This window comes from Aspergillus brunneoviolaceus (genome assembly GCF_003184695.1).
Source record: "Aspergillus brunneoviolaceus CBS 621.78 unplaced genomic scaffold BO95scaffold_46, whole genome shotgun sequence".
NCBI lineage: Eukaryota > Fungi > Ascomycota > Eurotiomycetes > Eurotiales > Aspergillaceae > Aspergillus > Aspergillus brunneoviolaceus.
The window spans coordinates 177,594-196,377 of NW_020290776.1; the positions used below are offsets into that span (position 1 = coordinate 177,594).

At 51.6% G+C, this 18,784-nt stretch overlaps 5 protein-coding genes across 5 annotated transcripts; 1 reads left to right on the forward strand and 4 right to left on the reverse strand.

Annotated features, from left to right (window-relative positions):
• Nucleotides 1-73: 73 nt before the first annotated feature.
• On the reverse strand, nt 74-5,481 carry BO95DRAFT_444356 (uncharacterized protein). The gene is made up of 3 exons (XM_025586865.1): nt 822-5,481; nt 585-773; nt 74-533 (listed from the first exon to the last, which is right to left on the reverse strand). Exons 1-3 carry the CDS (start codon nt 5,091-5,093, stop codon nt 378-380), a joined length of 4,617 nt encoding a protein of 1,538 aa, XP_025440779.1. The 5' UTR covers nt 5,094-5,481; the 3' UTR covers nt 74-377.
• Nucleotides 5,482-5,619: 138 nt separating this feature from the next.
• Nucleotides 5,620-6,871, forward strand: BO95DRAFT_444357 (uncharacterized protein). The gene is made up of 2 exons (XM_025586866.1): nt 5,620-5,897; nt 6,013-6,871. The coding sequence occupies exons 1-2, from the start codon at nt 5,881-5,883 to the stop codon at nt 6,479-6,481; spliced, it is 486 nt and encodes a 161-aa protein (XP_025440780.1). The 5' UTR covers nt 5,620-5,880; the 3' UTR covers nt 6,482-6,871.
• Nucleotides 6,872-7,529: 658 nt separating this feature from the next.
• Nucleotides 7,530-8,771, reverse strand: BO95DRAFT_366549 (chitin synthase export chaperone; the record flags this gene model as incomplete). Its single annotated transcript, XM_025582752.1, has 7 exons — nt 7,530-7,747; nt 7,799-8,132; nt 8,188-8,284; nt 8,340-8,427; nt 8,480-8,576; nt 8,644-8,679; nt 8,742-8,771. The coding sequence occupies 7 exons, from the start codon at nt 8,769-8,771 to the stop codon at nt 7,530-7,532; spliced, it is 900 nt and encodes a 299-aa protein (XP_025440781.1).
• Nucleotides 8,772-11,166: 2,395 nt separating this feature from the next.
• Nucleotides 11,167-15,084, reverse strand: erg4 (c-24(28) sterol reductase; the record flags this gene model as incomplete). The annotated part of the gene is made up of 10 exons (XM_025582757.1): nt 11,167-11,321; nt 11,400-11,511; nt 11,598-11,849; nt 11,912-12,063; nt 12,184-12,296; nt 12,383-12,434; nt 13,183-13,404; nt 13,461-13,792; nt 13,845-14,879; nt 15,047-15,084. 10 exons carry the CDS (start codon nt 15,082-15,084, stop codon nt 11,167-11,169), a joined length of 2,463 nt encoding a protein of 820 aa, XP_025440782.1.
• A 622-nt stretch (nt 15,085-15,706) lies between these two features.
• BO95DRAFT_444362 (RING-type E3 ubiquitin transferase MAG2) lies at nt 15,707-18,335 on the reverse strand. Its single transcript, XM_025586867.1, has 2 exons — nt 17,784-18,335; nt 15,707-17,721 (listed from the first exon to the last, which is right to left on the reverse strand). The coding sequence occupies exons 1-2, from the start codon at nt 18,018-18,020 to the stop codon at nt 15,850-15,852; spliced, it is 2,109 nt and encodes a 702-aa protein (XP_025440783.1). The 5' UTR covers nt 18,021-18,335; the 3' UTR covers nt 15,707-15,849.
• Nucleotides 18,336-18,784: the final 449 nt, after the last annotated feature.

An 18,784-nucleotide genomic window follows, 5' to 3' on the forward strand; every position in this document is an offset into this window, starting at 1 on the left:
CGTGATCAGATTGGTAAGACGATTTAGTTATGGCCAGACGTACCTCGTCATCTAGGAATTGTATATCGCAAGAGTCATAATCATTAGATAAGAGATTCAACCATGGAAAAGAGCATATTAATTCGGAGCTGTGATGCCTCATCATTCGTCCCACTAGGCGGATCGAACTAGATACCAAGTAATGAAACTACCATCCTCATCATTGCTCATGCATTTTCATTGCTAAACCAAATAAAGTAGCCATCCCGTAAAAGCAATCATGTTGTGATGCAACCCATTAGAATCTCCCAATTTCTCTTAAGTCAATATCCCCATAAAGACTGCATTATTCATTAGAACCAGTAGACTTGGTCGATCAACTTTTCATGAGAGAAGCTTTAACCTCGCAGAAGCCTGGCGCGGCGCGACAGTGGTGCGATCTTTCGGATGATGGGATCGTGCGGCGAGGTCTCGGCCACCGACATGTAGAGTGCTTCCAATCGTTGGATAAGGATGTCCATGATCTTAGGAGCGACTTCACGGATGTCAGGGTCCTAATGAGAATGTTAGCGTAGAAGATAAATCTAGCTTTCTTGGAAATATACCATTGGGTTCACCGTTTGCAAAACTACCTCCAGCCAAGTCAAGCGCTCCATAGGGTTGGTCTGCAACGAGGAAGTCACAGCAACACCTACAGACAGGGCTACGATGGGTGACAAACTAGTCAGGTAAGACGGGTTCATGCGAACAAAAAGGTTGTCAAACAGGTCCGCTTGCTGAGTTGATTGCAGCCACTACTGCCGTTAGCATACTGAAATGATTGGATAATACAGGGAACCAACCTTGACTGATCCCTCCTCGAAGTGACCTTGGCTCATCAATTGCGCAATCTCCTGCAGCTCAATCTGCTCGGGAGTTCTTGTGTCAACAGAGGCGCTACGAGCGGAAGCGGGCGGCCGCTGTTGCTGCTGTTGCTGCCGCTCAACCACATTCTCCTTGGTGGCCAAGGCATGGGTAAGCTTGACAACCCCATTCTGCAAGCCGGTCTGTGCCGCAGCAAGCGTGGCTACCGTGTCAGACAGTCCACGAACAAGCGAAGTGAGCTGCTCGATCTTGGCAGCATCGCCCTGGCGTTGGGCTTCGAATTGCTTCAACTGGGCCTGCATCTGCTTCTCCATACTACCAACAACCTTGTCTGCAGTCTGCATGGCAACGGTCTCAATGGCTGGGGTGATTGTGTTCTGCATGGCCTTCGAAATCTCGCTTTCCACACGGGGAGCGAGCTTCTGGCCCACCGCCTCCGACAGGACTCCCATCAAATCGGGCTGCTGCATGGCACGAGTAACCGCCTCTGGGAGAGCTTGGCGCACCTCACGAGGGACTACAGATCCCAGCTGCTGCGACAAAACACCGTTGAGCTGCTTACCAACGACTGTGGCAGTAAGATCAGTCAGAGCAGGCACAACCTCTGACTTGATGCTGGTAGAGACAATGCGTGCAAGGTTCTTCTCAACGTTGTCTGAAAGAGTACTTGAAACAAGACGCAAGACCTGATCCTGTTTGGCTGCCGAGGCCGCATCCCAGTTGCGGCGCTCCTCGTCGAAGCGGGTGTAAAGTCCCTCCAATTCGCGACCAAGGCTTTTTGTGAACTCCGAGGATACGCCGTTCTGCAGCACCTCTAGATGTTTGTTTAGAATAGCAGCCGAGTCGCCGGAACCAGCGCCGGAAGCCACAGGAGAAGCAAGAGGCACTGCCTGAGGAGCGCTTGAGTTGACAGGGGCTTCTTCAACGGCTGGCTCATTGTCCGCGACACCTTGCGTGGGAGCAGGAACTTCACTAGACGGGCCGTCATTTGAGAGCAGGGGCTCCTTGCCCTTTGCGGTCGGCTCACTCATGCCTGCGACAGCACTCTTCTTCTTTTTTTTCTTCTCAGCCTTGTCGACACCATTGATGGTAGACATAGTGTCAAATGGCTCATCCTTTTTCTTAGCAGGTGCCTTGGTTGGTGACTGCACGCGAGAGGTACTGGGACCAGCTCCAGCAGCAGCTTCGGTGTTGAGCTCAGGCATCTTCTTGATGATCTCCTTAGCCGCCGGCTTGGTGGGAGTTGGAGCCGCATCACCATTGACCGATGGTTCGTCTGCCACGTACGTGGGGAAGGTCTGCAGCTCAGCGATATCGATGAACCCTTCCTCCAAAGCATTGACAGGACGGACAATCTTGTTGTCGGTGGTCCATCCCAAATCTTCCTTCTTTATGTTCAAGCATGTGACTCCACGCGAGTGCATGACGTACAGCTCAAACAAACCACTCTCATCTCCAGCCGATTTGGTGATAGGGAGGAGATCCAAGCTTCGCAGCTGGCCCTTGGAGGCAAAGGAGATTTCGCGGATGCCACTCATGCAAGCGGTAGACTCAGGCTTGGGAATGCTGCTGTCCTTCTCTCCGGAGCGCTTGATGAAGGAAGCCTGCGACATCGCCTGCAGGTTGTACCGAGGCGCAGAGAGGTGAACAAAGTAAATGGAGTTGCGAGTTGGGTGACCAACAACAATGATGCCAGATGCGGGATGGTAGGCGACACTGCAAATGGCGTCCGATTCGTTCTCGTGAGGGAACTTGAGCTCCTGCACAGCCTTACCCAGCCCAATATCCCAGAGCTGCAGGGTGTGGTTTTGCTTCAAGCCCACCAGAACGTAACGAAGCGCCATCGACTTAACATAAGGACGCAGCTTGTCGATGAAGAGGACGGAGGTTGGCCACGACTTTTCTGCGGGAGAGCCCGTGACGAACGTATTCAAGGGCACCCGAACCTCAGCCGGATTGGGTCCGGAGCCAAAGAACCCTGGGTTGTTAGCCACCTCGCGGATGTCCCAGAAACGGAGGCGACCCGTCTTGTCAAGGGAGGCAATGACTGTGTCATCATCGCTGAACATAAAATCCTTGCCAGCCTTGCCGGTCGAGATCTTCAGAGCACGTTCTTTGAAGAACTTCTCCGTGTTAACGACGCGCTGAGGTCCAGACACACCGTAGCTAGAATTCATAGCGGCCTGAGGGGAGACCACGTAAATATTCTTGCCACGGCCGATAGCGAAGAACCCAGGATGGCGAGAGCTCCGTTTGGCCCGCGTTTTCAGCTGGCCACCCGAAGTGTTCTCGTCCGAAGCCGGGAAAGGGGGGAAGATGAGGCTCTCGCTCTCAAGGGCGTCGAGCTCGAAAAGGTCCTTGTCTGCGCGAGAAATCAACGCCCAGTACACGGTTCCACTGACGCCGATTCCCAGAATGGCCTGCTCCTCAGTGGTACGACCAGTAGCAGTCTGCGACGTGCATACTGCAACATTAAAGACGCGGTCGCGGGTAGAACGGAAGATTTGCTTGTCACTTCCATCATCCTGACGGATAATACGCATACCGCCGTTCTTCGCCAGCGCATACACAATGTAGTCCGAAGTTGCGGAGGTCAAGGAGCGATCCAGCTGATCAAAATCCTTCTTGAGCCGAGCGATATCCATGATACCGTCATCGCGGAGGGTTGCAAGCTTCCCTGAATGAGCTTTGACGATAATAGAGATGAACGGCTTGAGGGGGAAGTTGTGCACAGAAACAATGCGTTCTTCTTCCTTTTCAGCACTATCTTCAGCACTCTCCCAGCTGTCCGCCAGAGCATCACCGCTGCTATTATTGGAAGTCTCCTTCACAGCAGCGGGAGTGGCGGTGCCCTCAATCGAATTCCGATCTACGCCGCCCTCAAGCTTTGCTTCGGCAGCCGTCTCCTGGAGGTGACTGGCGATGGAAGACAACACAGCCTGAGTGCTGTCCTCCTGGGCAGCAGCGAGCTGGGTGACTTTCTCCTCAGTTGATTTGTTGGTGGCGTTGTCAATTTCACGACCAATCTCATCAACAAGACGCTCAACAACAGAGTTAACGGCATCTCTCTGCTCTTCAGCCAAAATAGGCGATTTGGGGCCTTCGGTCTGTGGGGTCTCAACAGCCTCTGAAGCCGAAGAAGGTTCAACCTTAGTGGCGATGGTGATCTTCTTGCTTTTCATGATCTCAATAGCTGGACTCTCGCTCCGAGGCTTGGCTTGCGGAGTGACCTTGCGGGGAGATGCGGCAGCCAGCTGCTCAAACGGGTTGACATAGGTGAACATCGAATCCTTGCCCGCAGCAGGTTTGTCAAGCGTGGAAGGTCCAGCCTCGTCCGGGGACATCAAGGGCTCCTCCAGTTCTTCAGTGGGAGACTTGAGGATGTTGCCCAGCTCCGCTTCAGGAACAGGAGACGTTTGGGACGCAACGATCGAGGGAGACTGAGAAACGGCCTTGACAGGCCCGTCGGAAACGTCCTGGCTAGACTTGGGACGGTTCAGAAGACGCAGCAACATCTCCTGCGTGTTCTCAGCGGTCGGACCGGCAGACGCAGAGCTCTCGCCCGTGCCAGCACCAGCTGGACCGGAGATGGAGCCCGAAGGCCTAGCCGGAGCGGCCGCAGCACCTTGTCCCTGGCCACCAAAGAGCGACGCAACCAAATCAGAGGCGGAAATATTTCTCGCGTGGGCCTTCGACTGCTCCTCCAGGCCAGCAGCACGAGGCTGTAGGTAAGTGGACTGTTCAGCGCCAGGAACCGGAGCCTGCTGTTGCTGGGGGGCGGAAGGAGCGGTAGGCTGGTTGAACTTGAGCAAGTTCAGCAGATTCACCGCACGGTCGGGGTTATGAGGCAAGGACTGGTAATGTTGCTGATGCTGCTGCTGAGGCGGCGGGGGTTGATGAAAAAACATATCGCCACGGGGAGTCGGAACATTAGGACTAAGGATATCCGAGCCGTGGTGTGGAGGAGTATTCACGGAAGGAGATGGACTGTGAATATTCGACGAAACCGACGGGTGACGATAACCATGGAGCTGCTGCTGCTGGAGCTGCTGCTGTTGCTGCAGCTGCGGGTGAGGGTAGCCCTGGCCATCGTACTGCGGCTGGTGCTGCTGCGGATGCTGCGAGCGGTAACCCTGCTGATACTGCATGGGATACGGCGGCATGGGAGCATCATGAGCAGGGGTGCCCGAGGGCGAGGGGCGGGGCCTGATGCTGGCCAAGAGGGCCTGAAGATCGTTGGGGGTGGACATTTCTGTCGCTCGCCAATCAATGAGGGCGACCTCCAAAGAAAATTCAAGCTCCGAGGTAGATCAGAAGTAGCTCTCTTTCGAGAGCCAACAAAGCAAGAGAGAGTGAGAGCGGGTGTGAAGAGAACAACCCGGACTCAGCGCAATCAATTAAAGAATGCAAGCTAAATGGAACAAAACAAGAAGGAGAAGGAGAAGGAGAAGGAGAAGGAGAAGGAGAAAGTTAAAAAGGCAAAGGACGGACTATTGTACATGTGACGAGAATGAAGGGGGAGAAGAGAAGAGGAGGAGGAAGAGAGGAAGAGAGAAAAGAAGAAGTGAAGGAAAGAGAAGAGGAAAGAGAGAGGAAAAAGCTCGGAGGAAGCGAGAATTGGAGGTAAGCGGGAAGAAGATGAGCTGGTGGTAATTGTGGCGGTGGAGGAAGGGTGGCTCATGCAGAAATAACCGTAAGATTACACAATGACGGTAATTGGTAACGAACCGCAAGACTATCTCATGGCTGTGAACTCCCGGAATGATGATAGAAGATGATGAACACAAACCAACTACCTCAGCAATATCCAACAATTCAAAACCTCCCTCCATTCCCAGTCACACCACACACGGAGATCATGAATGCGCACTCTCAATGAGATGATCTTATTCAATCACCTTGAGACTCCTTCCCGTTACTCTACTCCCACCTCTCTACGGAACTCTTCGCAGGACACTCCTGTTCGCCACTGATTTCATCCGTTCACCGTCTGATCTGAACAGCCGACTACACTCTCCATAAACCACCTCATTCACCATGTTTTGTTTGCGGAGGTAAGGCGCCCACCTCTATGCCATCCACATCATCATTCACCCACACCGCTCGCTCAACCTTGGCTCTTTCTCATGCATTTTACCTTCTCATCATACTGATAACCTCTGAATCTAGCTGGCTTCCCCTCTTCTTCATCCCCACCAACGCCTCCCCCCTCTTCATCATCTCCTTCGTTACCCTGACCTACATCCTCCACCGACCGTGCATCTACTGCTCCGCCCTGCTCCTCATCCTCTTCATCTCCTCCTGCCACTGGTCCGACAGATGTTTCTTCGACCTCCGCGGCGACTGGTTCAGTCCGCGCTACACCACCCCCGCCGCCGCCGCCGTCGCGCCCACCTCATGCCCGGTCAGTCCCGCCAACGAGACCCTAGCCGAGTATCTCCTGGAGACGGTGACCTCAACCGCCAAGACACTCTCCGGGGCCGTCATCGATGAGGCGCAGCGGCGGCTCGCCCTGAACCAATCGGCCGAGGTGGGTGTACCGCAGGAATGGACGGGGATTGGCATGGAGTGGGTGCGCAGTCTTTTGGGCCGGAGGGAGTGGACCTTGCCGTGCGTGGATGTCAAGGTGAGGCTCTAAGTGGTATTTGCGGATGCGGGGTGGTTTTTGATCAGGGGAAAACAAAAAAATTATATTGGGTGGTTGGTGTCGTGTCACTTGCCCCTGTCTACATATATACCGGCCGGTGATCACTTCGAGATCCTTAGTCCTATAATTCGTGGGGAGCGATAGAAGGAGAGCTTGCTTGAACTCATAGGCATGAGTCAGACCCAGAGAGGCGGTTTCCATCGTTTCAACCTTTGATGCGCTCTATGCTGTACGCTGCAGGTTCGCTACGAGTTCTTGCGAAGGAGAAAAGATCGCCTTTTGAGTATGAAGAATTATCTAACCAGGGATTCGGCGAAATGATAGTGGATGAGGCGTGGGTGATTCTGATCCAATTTGTACATAGCATATATTGAAGTTTATTCCTATTTCTTATTCTTAGGAGTCAATCCTGATGATATGGAATCTCAAAGGCGCCCCGCAAGTGCCCCGACGCAGTCATTTGGAAAGATGAGAAGTTTGATGTATGCGTTTCCTTTCCAGAATGGGGTACTTTGGTCATACCTAGGGTAATCTGGGACACGAGCAAATTTTTCACAGGTCTTCAGAAGTGGTGACACGTACAGGGATCAACGAATGACCTAGATTGACCAAGACTGGAATCATGTGACTCGACGTCTCCTGCGTACGTCCTATTGAAAATCAAATCGACTAATTACAATACAAATAGGTATCTAATGCAAGGTGAAAAGACACGGAGACAGGAAGGCAGTAAATATAGCCGACGGTGATCCTTCGGGCTCACTCGCCGCGGTAAGTCATCGTTAGAACATAACTCACACCGAGACACATTAGCAGAACATCATCAAACATAAGGTGAAATAGGTATCACACAGAACGTGGTAAACATACGGGCCTTCATCGCAAGACGCAATTGCAGATGCGACGCGAGGACCGAGAACAAAATCCAAATGGGTATTGAGGCACTATATGTGCAAGGATCGTAGAGAAGAAACATGGAAACAAGATGTGCGTGATGGTCGCAAAGACATGAAGGAGATCCTGATAGGGTTCCCTTGGTTTAATGGTAGCCTCCAGGGGTTGACATCGGCATGGGCCAGTCATCCTCCGTGATGCTGCTCCAGAAGAACCACACAGTGACTACTGCCAGTAAAGTGAACAGAGTCTCGAACAGCGCACCATTGATTTTCCCGCTAGATGCTTCGCACAGATGAACGCTAATCACGTATTGGAAGATCTGGCCAATGGCGAATAGGAGTGCGGCAGCCGTCAAATAGACTGCAGCCAAGTCAGAATCATGAAGTATACAACAAGTGGGGAGGAACATACTCAACGGCCGGAATTCGCCAAGAATTCGCACCACCAGGATAACTTCGAACACATAGAACAAGACGAGACAAACAAGCGGGAAGAGCTGGTACAGCACATAAAGGGCAATGTTGCGATAGTGGTTCGAGGAGGTAGTTGCGAATTCGCCTGTCCAGTCGAAAGCCGTATCCAAGGCAATATACCCCGTGCCGATGAAGAGGACAAGACCAGAGGCGACAATCAAGCCAATCGAAGCGGGCGTGCCGTCGTCAAGGAATTGGAAGCCCACCAGAGCATTCAGCAGAAGAATCCAGCATGTCGCAGTAATAGCAGCAATATGTACCGCCGAGAAACCCTGTACGATAAATGGATAAGGCGCCGAGCGTCGCGGACAAGTTGGGCAAACTAACCTTTCGGACCGCACCGTCCAGAGGGAATCCACCCACGGAGAAGATCTCGCAGATTTCGATGATGAGAAAGCCAAACAAGAATAGTTGAATCTCCCTGCTCCAATTAGTTCCCCATCTGGTCCCCAATATCCCAATTTGTTCTTATTGCGTACCTTCTCCCAACTGCGGCTCGTTTGCGGTCAGATCTGAATAGCAGAAAAAGTGTCGTCAGGATGGAGATGAATGCCAGGAGAATTGAACCTGTTGCTACGTCAGTTGAGATCAACTTTCCCTCTCGACTATCATGCCATACCCAAATTGCTGAGATATCGGTCACCACTGAGCTCAATGCCCTTGAGTACACATCCACCGTAAGCTTTGTTTGGAGGTTGATTATTTGACACAAATAGCTGGAAGATGGCTATGGTTAGCGATATTCCGAGGTCCGAGTGAGACATGGTGAGAGGGATTACATACATTGCAGACTGGTAAGGTGGAATCGCGACAAAAGTCCTACACGTGCAAATCGGCCACGGTCAGTTCAAGCTCGAGGTGCAGCTCAATTGTGAACCCACGTTGAAATTGCCAAATTGCGTCGAACCCATGATTAATATGGGCTCAGCAACATGCGACAGCGGTTAGGTGGTGAGGAGCAGCGAAGAATAAAAAGTGGTGTTTCGAGAGGTAATGATGATGGCAGTGGTGACTGAATTAGCTGGTTTTCCCTGCCTGGACCCACGTCGGTCACGATAGCTCCGCCGCAGATCGCTGTTCAAGAGATGCGAAAGTCAAGATTAGGATTATGAGAGCCTTGTCGATCGAGAGATCGTCCCGCTTGGAGATAATGAAAAGCAAAAAAAAAAAGGAAGAAAAACAAAGATAAAGCCTGAAGAGAGAGTTGGCGGCAGACGAATTAAATTAGGTAGTCGCCGGATTAGACACGGGATGGCGGACACGTTGGGTTGGCAATTAGTCGTGCAGCAGCTCGGACAGAGACCGGACTGAAGAAAAGCGACAGAGATGGAGGAGCGAAAGATGTGAAGAATCAGAAACAATTCTGGAAATGATGATTGGCAGAATGCAAAAGAGCGATGGAGAGAGTCAGGCAGTCAGCGTATATGTCAAACACCGGTGCTGATTAAGCCGTGGATTAAGACGTGGGGGGAGCGGAAATATGGAAGAGTGATGGATCAGTATCGAAGGACTGGGAAGTCGTGAAGGTGGTGAAGGTGGGTGAGAAGCTGGCGATGCTGACGAGGACGAGCGAGAGAAGGAGAATCGTTGTCCGTATGTAGAGGAGAAATGCGGCGGCGGCTAAGAAGAAGGACGATGAAGATGATGGTGATGAGGGGATAGACAGGGAGAGAGAGACAACGAGGGAGAGAAGGAGGGAGAGAGAGGAGAGGGAGAGAGGGAGAGAGGGAGAGAGGGAGAATGGTGAGAACGAAGGCAAGGCCGCAAGAGGTGTAACTAGTGATATTGAGGTAGGTAGGTAGGTAGGTAGGTAGGAAGGTAGGTTAGGTACAGACAGCACCTTCGTACTTTGTCGTGATCAATCAAGCAACCAGTCAATCAATTGTCCATGTCCATGTCCATGATCCAGGGAAACAGACGAGACATGGAAGACGAGAGACTAGAGTAGACTAAACTATGAGTAGGCTAGACTCGAGAGTCGAGAGAGGATTAGAGAGATTAGAGCGAGGAACGGGGTTCTGGGTTTAGCCCGGGGCTAAAAGCGTGATGGAGAGACTCACAAGACGGCATCCAGCAAATAACAACGAATGGTCAGCCCTGAGTGGAAAAGACAGCCCAGAATCCGGCCGGAAGAACCACCGTTGGGGGATGTGGAGGGGGCAAAGAACAAGGACTAAATGAGAATTGACCAACAAGAGGAGAGGAGAAAACCCTGCAGCAAATCCAGGAACCAAAACCTCACTAAAACATGAATTGTTGCTACTGTTGTTACTGCGGTCCGTCCAGCTTCCCCAGAAAATAGCCTCCAGCGGATGAGGACTCAAGATTTTGCTACCATATGAATAATCAAGAGAATTGCTTTCGGATTTTTGCCCCTTTCCCTCTCTTTCTCTTCCTTCTTTGTGGTTTGATTCCATCAAAAACAATCGGGTGGCTCACTTGGTTGATATCAAAAAGTGGGGGAAAAAACAAAAAAAAAAACAAAGAGAGGGTCGCCCTGGGCTGACCATGGATGACGAGGGCAATACCCACGGCTTCCCCCAATCCCACTTCTATTTTAGTCCCAGCTTTCCCCTCATGGAGAATGATGACGCTGGCCAGATTTCTGGCAATAGCCCGATTAGCGTTGACAGGCAGCATTCTTTTGCTATTTTCTTCTTAGTACGGGCGGAGGACGGAGTAGAAGTGCTGGCGAATGTTGATGGTATGGCATGGCATGGAGCATGGCACGTCGGGATGATTTCACCGCCATCCCGCCCCAGCCACAATTTGATGAGTAGGTACTCCATCATCATTATCAACCTAGGCTAACTGATAATGTTCACGATCATGACGATCGACAGAGCTACCCGAGCTCCCTTCCTTGTCTCAATGTCTCAGATGAATCGACCCCAATCATGCATCTCTCATTGATTACATACATTTGTTCATGCATCCTCGCCGACGGACAATCCACACTTCCACAGCGACGGCACGAACTCGTGGTTGTTCGGGGCTGTCTCCCATAGGCCGATCGTCAGTTGGCTCGGGTTCCCCAGGCTCCTGCGCTCCCTTGCGTAGACACCACTAGATGTTTTCAGGACCTTACTTGATGATCAAAGCTGCAAAGTAAGAGCAAATTACCTGTCAGAAGTACAGACAGATGATTTTCTACGTCTCAAATAGAGTGAAAGTAGGTTGAGCAGTACACTGCATGACAACTCACCCCAGCGGTGCTAGATGTTTATACTACGGCAAGAGGCGTGGTGCTGGAGCCTTTATGTAATTGACGCCAACGCAACTGTTCGTTCTGAAGAATCGCGCCCACTAGCAAACATCCTCAATTTCCAACTCCTTCCCATCATGCTCCCCCAAATCCAGCTTGAGAGTCCGTCCAAACAACTCGAGCAATATCTCAAAGCACACCTTGGTAATAGCAGGGTCATAACGTCCCTTGCTGAGCTCGTCCCGGATGAAAGCATCTGTTGACATTAGCGTTGGCAACACCCTTCGGCACCAAACCTAGAAACCATGATAGGGGGGATGGAGGTAAAACTTACGCTGCGCCCAGGCCACCTCATAAAAGCTAAACAAGACCCCCTTCTCATGAAGTGTTTTGCGGATCAGGTCCCTTCCCTCCGGAGGGACATGATTGTCGTTTTTACCAAAAATCTGCATCAACGTCAGTGACTATGCTTGTACTCACTCCCCCCCCCCCCCCTTTCTCCTCAAAGACTCGAAGGAAGACAAGAACTCACCATAGTCAACTCTCCCTTGATATCTCCGGCGCGAGCCAAACTGTCATCACTCTTCCCCTTCCCAAGCGTGTGGCTATGGATGTCGGTTGCAAAATAGCACACTGCCGCCTTCACCCGGCTATCCAGCGCACACCGATATGCCAGATGGCCACCCAGGCACATACCTGTTGCGCCCACACGTCCGTTGCAAGTGGGCAGTGACAGGAGGTAGTCCACACAGAGAGAGGCGTCTTCGTCGTAGGCAGCGATTTTCTGTGGTCGCCGGGATTTAGCATGCGCACAATCTCTCAATCCTATGTCAAAACTGCTGTTACCTTGCTGATCTTCCACTCATTGCCCTTGTCGGTATCCTCGGCATTATACTCAAGGGCTTCCGGACCGGTGAATTCGTGGTAGCTAGAGGGGGCGGCGCAGATATAGCCCTGACCGGCGATCTGACGGGCGAAGCGCGCCACGGGGCCGGTAACTGATTTTAAGAACTCATGTCAACGGGTTGGGCTCAAATACAGTGGAACAAGAGATCAGCTCAACGGTAGGTAATGTTGCTCTGAGCTGCAGTGGGTTCGATGAAGTGGGGGGATTATACCTTGATAGATCTCACTGAATACTACCACGCCCGGGAACCGTGCTTTGGGATATCCTGGAATGGTGGGATGATAGACGTAAATACCTGACAGGGTACATGTTAGCATCCGCGCCCTCAGTTTTCAGGTTCGATATTATGGAAAAGCTCCTTCCAATCGGTGGAAGCCGAATATCAACGTTGGTTGCGCGAGTTCTATAACATACGCATGGTCCCACTGCCGTCCGCCGTGGTAGGCACATCGTGGTAGGATTCTTGAATCAACATGATGAAAGAGTGGTTGCAGATACTCGAAATGGGATGTCAATTGCCTTCTGATTGATTTCAATCTTCGTCCGAGCAAGACTCCAGCAGCTGAATAAATAGCTAGCTCGGCGGGGTTGCAGCTCCGGACTGATCGCCGACCGATAAGCCTGGAGGGGAGGGGTAGGGTCATGTGATCCGCATACTATCAGTCCAATTTCAAGATTAGTGCTACAGTGCATATGTGCACCGGTCAGTCATGTTAAGGTGGCTTAGAATGCACTAGAATGTACATTGGTATCTTGAAAAAACACAGGTGAATAGCTCGAAGAAGGCCGTAAGCCACATAGATGATCATAAAATGGCAAAAGCGGAAACAACCAAGAACAAACTTTCTAATAATGTACAGGAATTGTATAATTTTCATGGAAGTAGAAATAAGACAAGCCAGAAAGATAGAGCCTACACGGCAAGCCCATCAGGAATCTGATTTGCCACGCTGGGTAGCAGCCAGTGACAAAGTGGAGTTTCCAGGATTAGGCCGGGAATGATGATTACAAGAGTGTATTAATAGAGCTCACAAGAAGAGCCAAGGCCGAAGAGTTGACAAGATCATCTTTGTCGGCGCAGGTCGGCCTTGCAAAGAGATGGTCCATGTACCGATGGAGATTTCCAGCGCATGAAGTCATTTAGAAGACGTACTAATTCGCCTGATAAGTTGATGTTCCATGTAAAAGAGAGAGATCTGCTAAGGCAAACTTACAGGAATGAACAGGTAGGGAACCTGTCTCTCATACTCTCTCCACGCCTCGCCATACTTGTTCCGACAGCGTTGAATATCGCGCAGTGCGCGGTGGCTGATCATACATGCAAAGAAGACGGGGTAAAACCATGGGAAAGGGCTGTTGAAGCCGGTGATCAAGCCCCAGTTCAATGCGAAATACAGGTCGCAGGTGTAGTGGATCTTGCGCGCCTTCCCGTCTGTGAAAGGTCAGCATGAATTGAAACTCAGGTCGGGGTTCCGCTACGAGACTTACACCACCCATCAACGAGGATCTTCGAACCGTCCTCAGCTGTGATGGTCTTGGGGTTCTTCAGTGTTTGCCAAGGGAGTTGAGGGAAAGTCTTGCGAAACACCAAAGTACCACGCTCCTGCTGGCGGTAGCGGTTCTTCTGGCTGTTGGTCGTATCCCAGACCCAGTACACAAAGAGGTACGCGACGTAGAGGAAAATCAGGAAAGGCCGGTTCCAGCGATAGGTAGCGGGATCGTGGTTGGCAAGGTAGATGGTACAGTGGCAATAGCTCAGAGGCACTCCGGCAAGGTTCCAGAAGATTAGCATGAAACCCCATTTCTCATAGTACATATCCCTGATTCCTCATTAGCCTGATATGCCGACAGCGTCCCGAACCGAAAACTCACCATGTAGAAACGATACACTCCTCGCCCTTTGAGCAGGCGTTGGCGTAAAGGAAATGAGCCATGAGAAGAAAGCCGACCTCCCCAGATACATATCCGTAGGTTTCATATTGTCTGGCAGCTGCACCCATAGTGACGAACAGAAGGATATACCATGGCAGGCGGACTTCGAAGAACATCTTGAAGTCCAGAATACCAAACATTCTAGGGTTAAGCTCGGCACCCATGAAGAAATCATAAATGGGATACCCAGTCATACGGTGCTCTGCGCCTCGAGCCAACGCTGAAAAGTACGCGACGAAGGAAACAATGAAACCAGAGAGAATGGCCACGTTCATGAGAGGTCCGAATTCATCGATGATCGTGTGAAGCTTGAAAATGCCGGTGAAGTGGAGCAATAAAGCCAAGGCGATTGTCGTGTAGAAGGACCAGACAGCGGAACAGTAATAAGGGAGCTGCTTTCCTCCGAGGTGCGGCAGAGGACGACCCATGACGGTGATACCAGGGAGAAGCACGTAGCAAGCCCCCTCAAAGATGAAAAATACCCAATATATCGTCCATGCTTTCAAAGACGGGAAAGCACCCGCATAGAGTAAGTTACCAAGATGCGCGAAGAACTCAGGGATGCTCTGGCCCGGCTCAGGAAGCGGCGGTTTGCCATCGTAATAGGTGGCACCGAGCCACATGTATTCCATCAGCATCGGAAATCCGATCATCATACACAATACACCCAAAGACCCGCCAAACTCGAAATGTCCGCTGTGATCGACCTTGGGGTCCTTGCCCTCCTCCCAGCCATCAATGATGCGTGGCTTCTTGCCGTTCGAAATGGCGGCGTGTCCACTGGTCGCGGGCGTGTTTGTCTCTTCCTCCGAGGTCTGCTCGATCTTAACCTTGGGAGACGAGCGCTTTCGAGACGATGACTTGGCTTGTCCTGAAGCATCTGCTGCTGAATCGGAAGTGTCGTCGGATGGCGCAACGCTGCTGCGGGTAACTCGGCGACCGGGGGTCTCGATGAAGCCAGGACGCTCCATTTTCCTAGCCATTGATCCAACTGTGAGCTCAAAGTGGCCGTGAAGGTATTCTGCGCGCAGGTGAAGTCAAAGCGAAGGGAAAGAGAGGGGGGGTTTGAAGTAATTAGACTGCGCAGGCAGTCGAATTCCTTGTTGGGAGATTTTCACCCTTGCGCAAAACAAATCACTTACTTGGGGGTTTTTCCCGTTTGGGAGCGAGTCACGGTCATTGTGCGCGGACCATGCAGTCAATTGAGTTTAATAATATTTTTCGAGTGTAGGTATAAGGGAACGATTGAGATGAAGTACCCCACAGAGCTGATATTGTACAAACAGAGGGTGGGTAGGGGAGAGAGGGAGGGAAAAGAGAGAATGATGGGGCGATCGAGGAAGAACAACAGTGCCCAGTGCCCACCAGGGTCGGGGAAACACTAAGACTGAGTGGGTTCTTTACCCGCGCGGTGGCACTTCCACAGTGCGTAGGAACTATAGGTTACACTACGAGTACTACAACCAGTCGGTCAGTGCCTGTAGATTACAGTTTCAGCAACATATTCCTTTTCATGGCTTGACTGTACTCTGGTTGGGAGCTCACGTAGCTTGTACGTCCTAACAATGATCTTTCAAGCTTGTAATTAGTCTGCACTCTTCCAATACTTAACGTAGTGGGATCTGCAGGGGAAAGGGATCTGAACACCTGGCTAAAGACGCATACCAACCGACTCACACTCAATGATTGGCCTGGCTGGCCGAACAAACTGCATCCCCCACAGGCCCTATTGATGACTATGACAACTTCAAATTACACGTTTATCCTTCGTGTTCGTATTGGACAGTACAATATAAACGAGATACAGGAATGTATATTTATCATTGATCATACATAAGTTTAAACATTTGGCGTCTACATGCGAATTTGCCTTGTGACTCCCAATCCATGTCCACATGTCCCCTTGCCCCCTGTAACGAAATTCCATCTATGAGGTCCTAAGTAGTCAAGCGCCTCTTTGGATGTTAGTCGACATGAGTGTGATTTTCTTGTTTTTCTTTTTCTTCCCACCCGAAGAGGAGGCGGGTGTACTGGCCCCCTCAGCAGCTGATTGAGCGAGAGCCTCTCGCTCTTGCTGGGCCCAGAGCTCTTCTTCCCAGCCTCGAAGCCAACCATCAGAAGCGGCTGCCTGAGAGCTGGACGGCTGAGAAAGTGGTGCCACCGCTGCCGTGCCCCAGACTGTTCGACTGCTGGGCGGACTTGTTGATGAAGACTCCAAGCCCTCCTCCTCCGGAGGAGACATCTCAAGGCCTGGAGCGCCGCTTGCTAAAGGCTGAAAATCACGGTCAGAAAATGGAGGGTCACTGCTGCTACCAATACTAAGTCTTTTTCGGTACGCAGAAGCCCAGCCCTTCTCGTTTTCCTCCCGCTCAGCACGGATGCGATCCTTTTCCTCTCGGGCCTCTTTATCTCGATTCCGCTTTCTCCGCCTGTCGGTTTCAGACTTGAATTCCTGCAGAATCTCGGGCTGAACGACATCGCGCCAATCACATTCGAGGAAGTTCACTTCGCATCCATAGGGGAGATGACCGAGATATTTGACCCTTTTTCGAAGCTCGTCGTCGACAATATGCCCAGTGGAGATTCGTTCAACCCGTGGTAGAATCGTGGCAGGGAATGAAGGATAATCACCAAAGGCGGCCTTAAGAATGCGAATGTCCAGCGGGGAAAGATAGAAATGAGGTAGAGCTTGGTAGAAGTAAAACGGGTGTTCAAGGCCACGGCCAGTCCCAAGATCTCTCTTTTTGTTCTTGGAGCTGGTCGAGTTCAGGTCGAGCTGATCGAGCGCCTCAGTCGCACGCTCCGCATTGTGGGCAGTCACCTTGCTCTCTAGGGACCCGTCAAGACCTTCGCCTTCAGATGAAAAGGTTTCTGCAGATGAGCCTTTGCCTGATTGTGCAGCATCTTGTAACGTAGAATTCACGGCAGCTCCAGCTTCCGATGGTAGGTTGACAAATCGTAGCTCAACATTCTCTGGAGGGTTTCCGATGCCATCTAATCTGGACTTCGCTTCATTGATGGTGGCAACTGCCTTCCTGCTCCATGTAGAATCGTCCCCAAACAGAAGTTCGTCTTCTACCTCTTGCGCTCGCAATCCGGAAATCTCTGCATCGTATTGGTCCTTCATGTAGTCCTCACCTCCCTTCATGATCCGCGCATAGTCGGCGACTTCAGCAACATTGTACCATGGAATATCCGCACCGGGAGCGATGTCTTCGGCCCCGTCTCTAGGCAGCGCTAGGGTGCTGCCAGGCACTCTTTTGACCAACCTTAAAACGACGTCGCCGCCTTCGACGGGAAGATCACCTTCTTGACCACGAAACCAACGCACAGGGCGTGCCTCGGAGATGTAGATCGAATCCCAGCAGATGGGACATTTTTTCCAGCGTGGCTTCTTCTCAGGCACCGGATGTTCCTCATCAGTTGAATGCATGTAGCGAATGAGGCAGGGGAGGCAGAAGATGTGACCACATCGAGCCATTCGCGGGGCAACCGGAGTGGAGAGACAGATAGGACAACTGGCGGACTGAGTTTGTTCCGACACCAGGACTTGAAGAACTGAATCCCAGTCCAAGTGAACGTCGGCGTTAGCCGCCTGGGTGTGATAGTTCTGGGTTGGATTCACAATGAAACGGTAGTTTGCATGAACATAGCGGGCCTTATCCACCGCGTGATAACCGGAGCCCGGGCCCCAGGAGGTATAACGGCGGGCATTGCGGGGCGGAGGCTGATACTGAGGGCGTGGGGGAAGAGAGAAATTCATGAGATGCGTGATGGACGTTTGCCCCTTGCGGCTGGTTGAAGACTTCATGATAGCCTGCATTGGTCGCACCGGTTAGTTCATCCAGACACCGCTAGATCTTGCCATAGAGGGCATACCGATTCACTGTAATCGTCATCATCTAACACTTTCGGGCGCCGTTGTCGCTGAGTCCTCCTCGCCTGATTGTTTCTGGGGGAGCTAGGGGTCCTCGACGTTAAGCCGGCCCCAAAACTGCCAGAGCCTCCAGCGCGTCGTTGCGCGCTATTCTCAGATGAATGGTATGTCGCGGGGGCTGGCTGACTCGGGACATTCACCGCTTTGGATGTGGGAATCTGGCCAGGGTTGGACGACATTATTATGTGCAATCAAGGAGGAGGATGGCGTGAAGTGAGGTTGACTACCTTCCTATAAAGGGGAAAATAGTGAATGACGGCCGCGCATAAATGATGGGAGCTTGTGGAAATACTGAGTAGAAAGGTGAGGGAGGTTTGGAGAAGGACTGAAGATAAGATGAGGGTGATCAAGAGAACAATCACGAAGACCCCGAAGGGTAGCGCAAAGGAGAGGGAGAAGCACCAGAAACCTGAGGCTTCCCCTGTCGCATCAGAACAAATAGATAGAACGCGCAAGAAGAGAAGAGAGGGGAAGAGGAAGAAGAAGAGTAGGAGAGGGAGGGAGGAGGAGGAGGAGGAGGGGATTCGGGACTCGGGAGGGGCGAGTATGTCATGTCTTGGCGGCCTGCTGGAGCCTCAGGCACGTGCCGACCGCCAAAAAAACATCATCTCATTCTCAGCTCCTCCCCAGCCAAACCCGCCTATTGCCCCCTCCGCTGCTGCTACTCCCACCCCGGGTGTTTTCCATTGTTCACCTACTTACACCCTTCCCCTCGCATCCCAAGATTCTCAAGATTTTTTTTATTTTTAGAGCTAATTACACCTTTACATGTCATCGCCCTAGGTCAGTACTTCATTTTCATTTGAGCTTCGAGTCATCGTGCCCTTCTCCAAGCTCTCTGGCGCACCCTCTCCGTCTTCTCGTCTTCTCGTCATCGCGCTGATCCCTTTCGACGCCTCAGGACTTCTCACCGCCAAAGAACCTCTTCACAAATTTTCTAGTC

Bases quoted from the DNA above. Each gene is read 5' to 3' on its own strand.
- BO95DRAFT_444356 (XM_025586865.1), bottom strand. From the start codon at position 5,093: ATGTCCACCCCCAACGATCTTCAGGCCCTCTTGGCCAGCATCAGGCCC. The intron at 774-821 runs GTTGGTTCCCTG...TAACGGCAGTAG, and splicing joins TCGAGGAGGGATCAGTCAAG to TGGCTGCAATCAACTCAGCA. The intron at 534-584 runs GTATATTTCCAA...CATTCTCATTAG, and splicing joins TGCAAACGGTGAACCCAATG to GACCCTGACATCCGTGAAGT.
- BO95DRAFT_444362 (XM_025586867.1), bottom strand. From the start codon at position 18,020: ATGTCGTCCAACCCTGGCCAGATTCCCACATCCAAAGCGGTGAATGTC. The intron at 17,722-17,783 runs GTATGCCCTCTA...CGACCAATGCAG, and splicing joins ATGACGATTACAGTGAATCG to GCTATCATGAAGTCTTCAAC.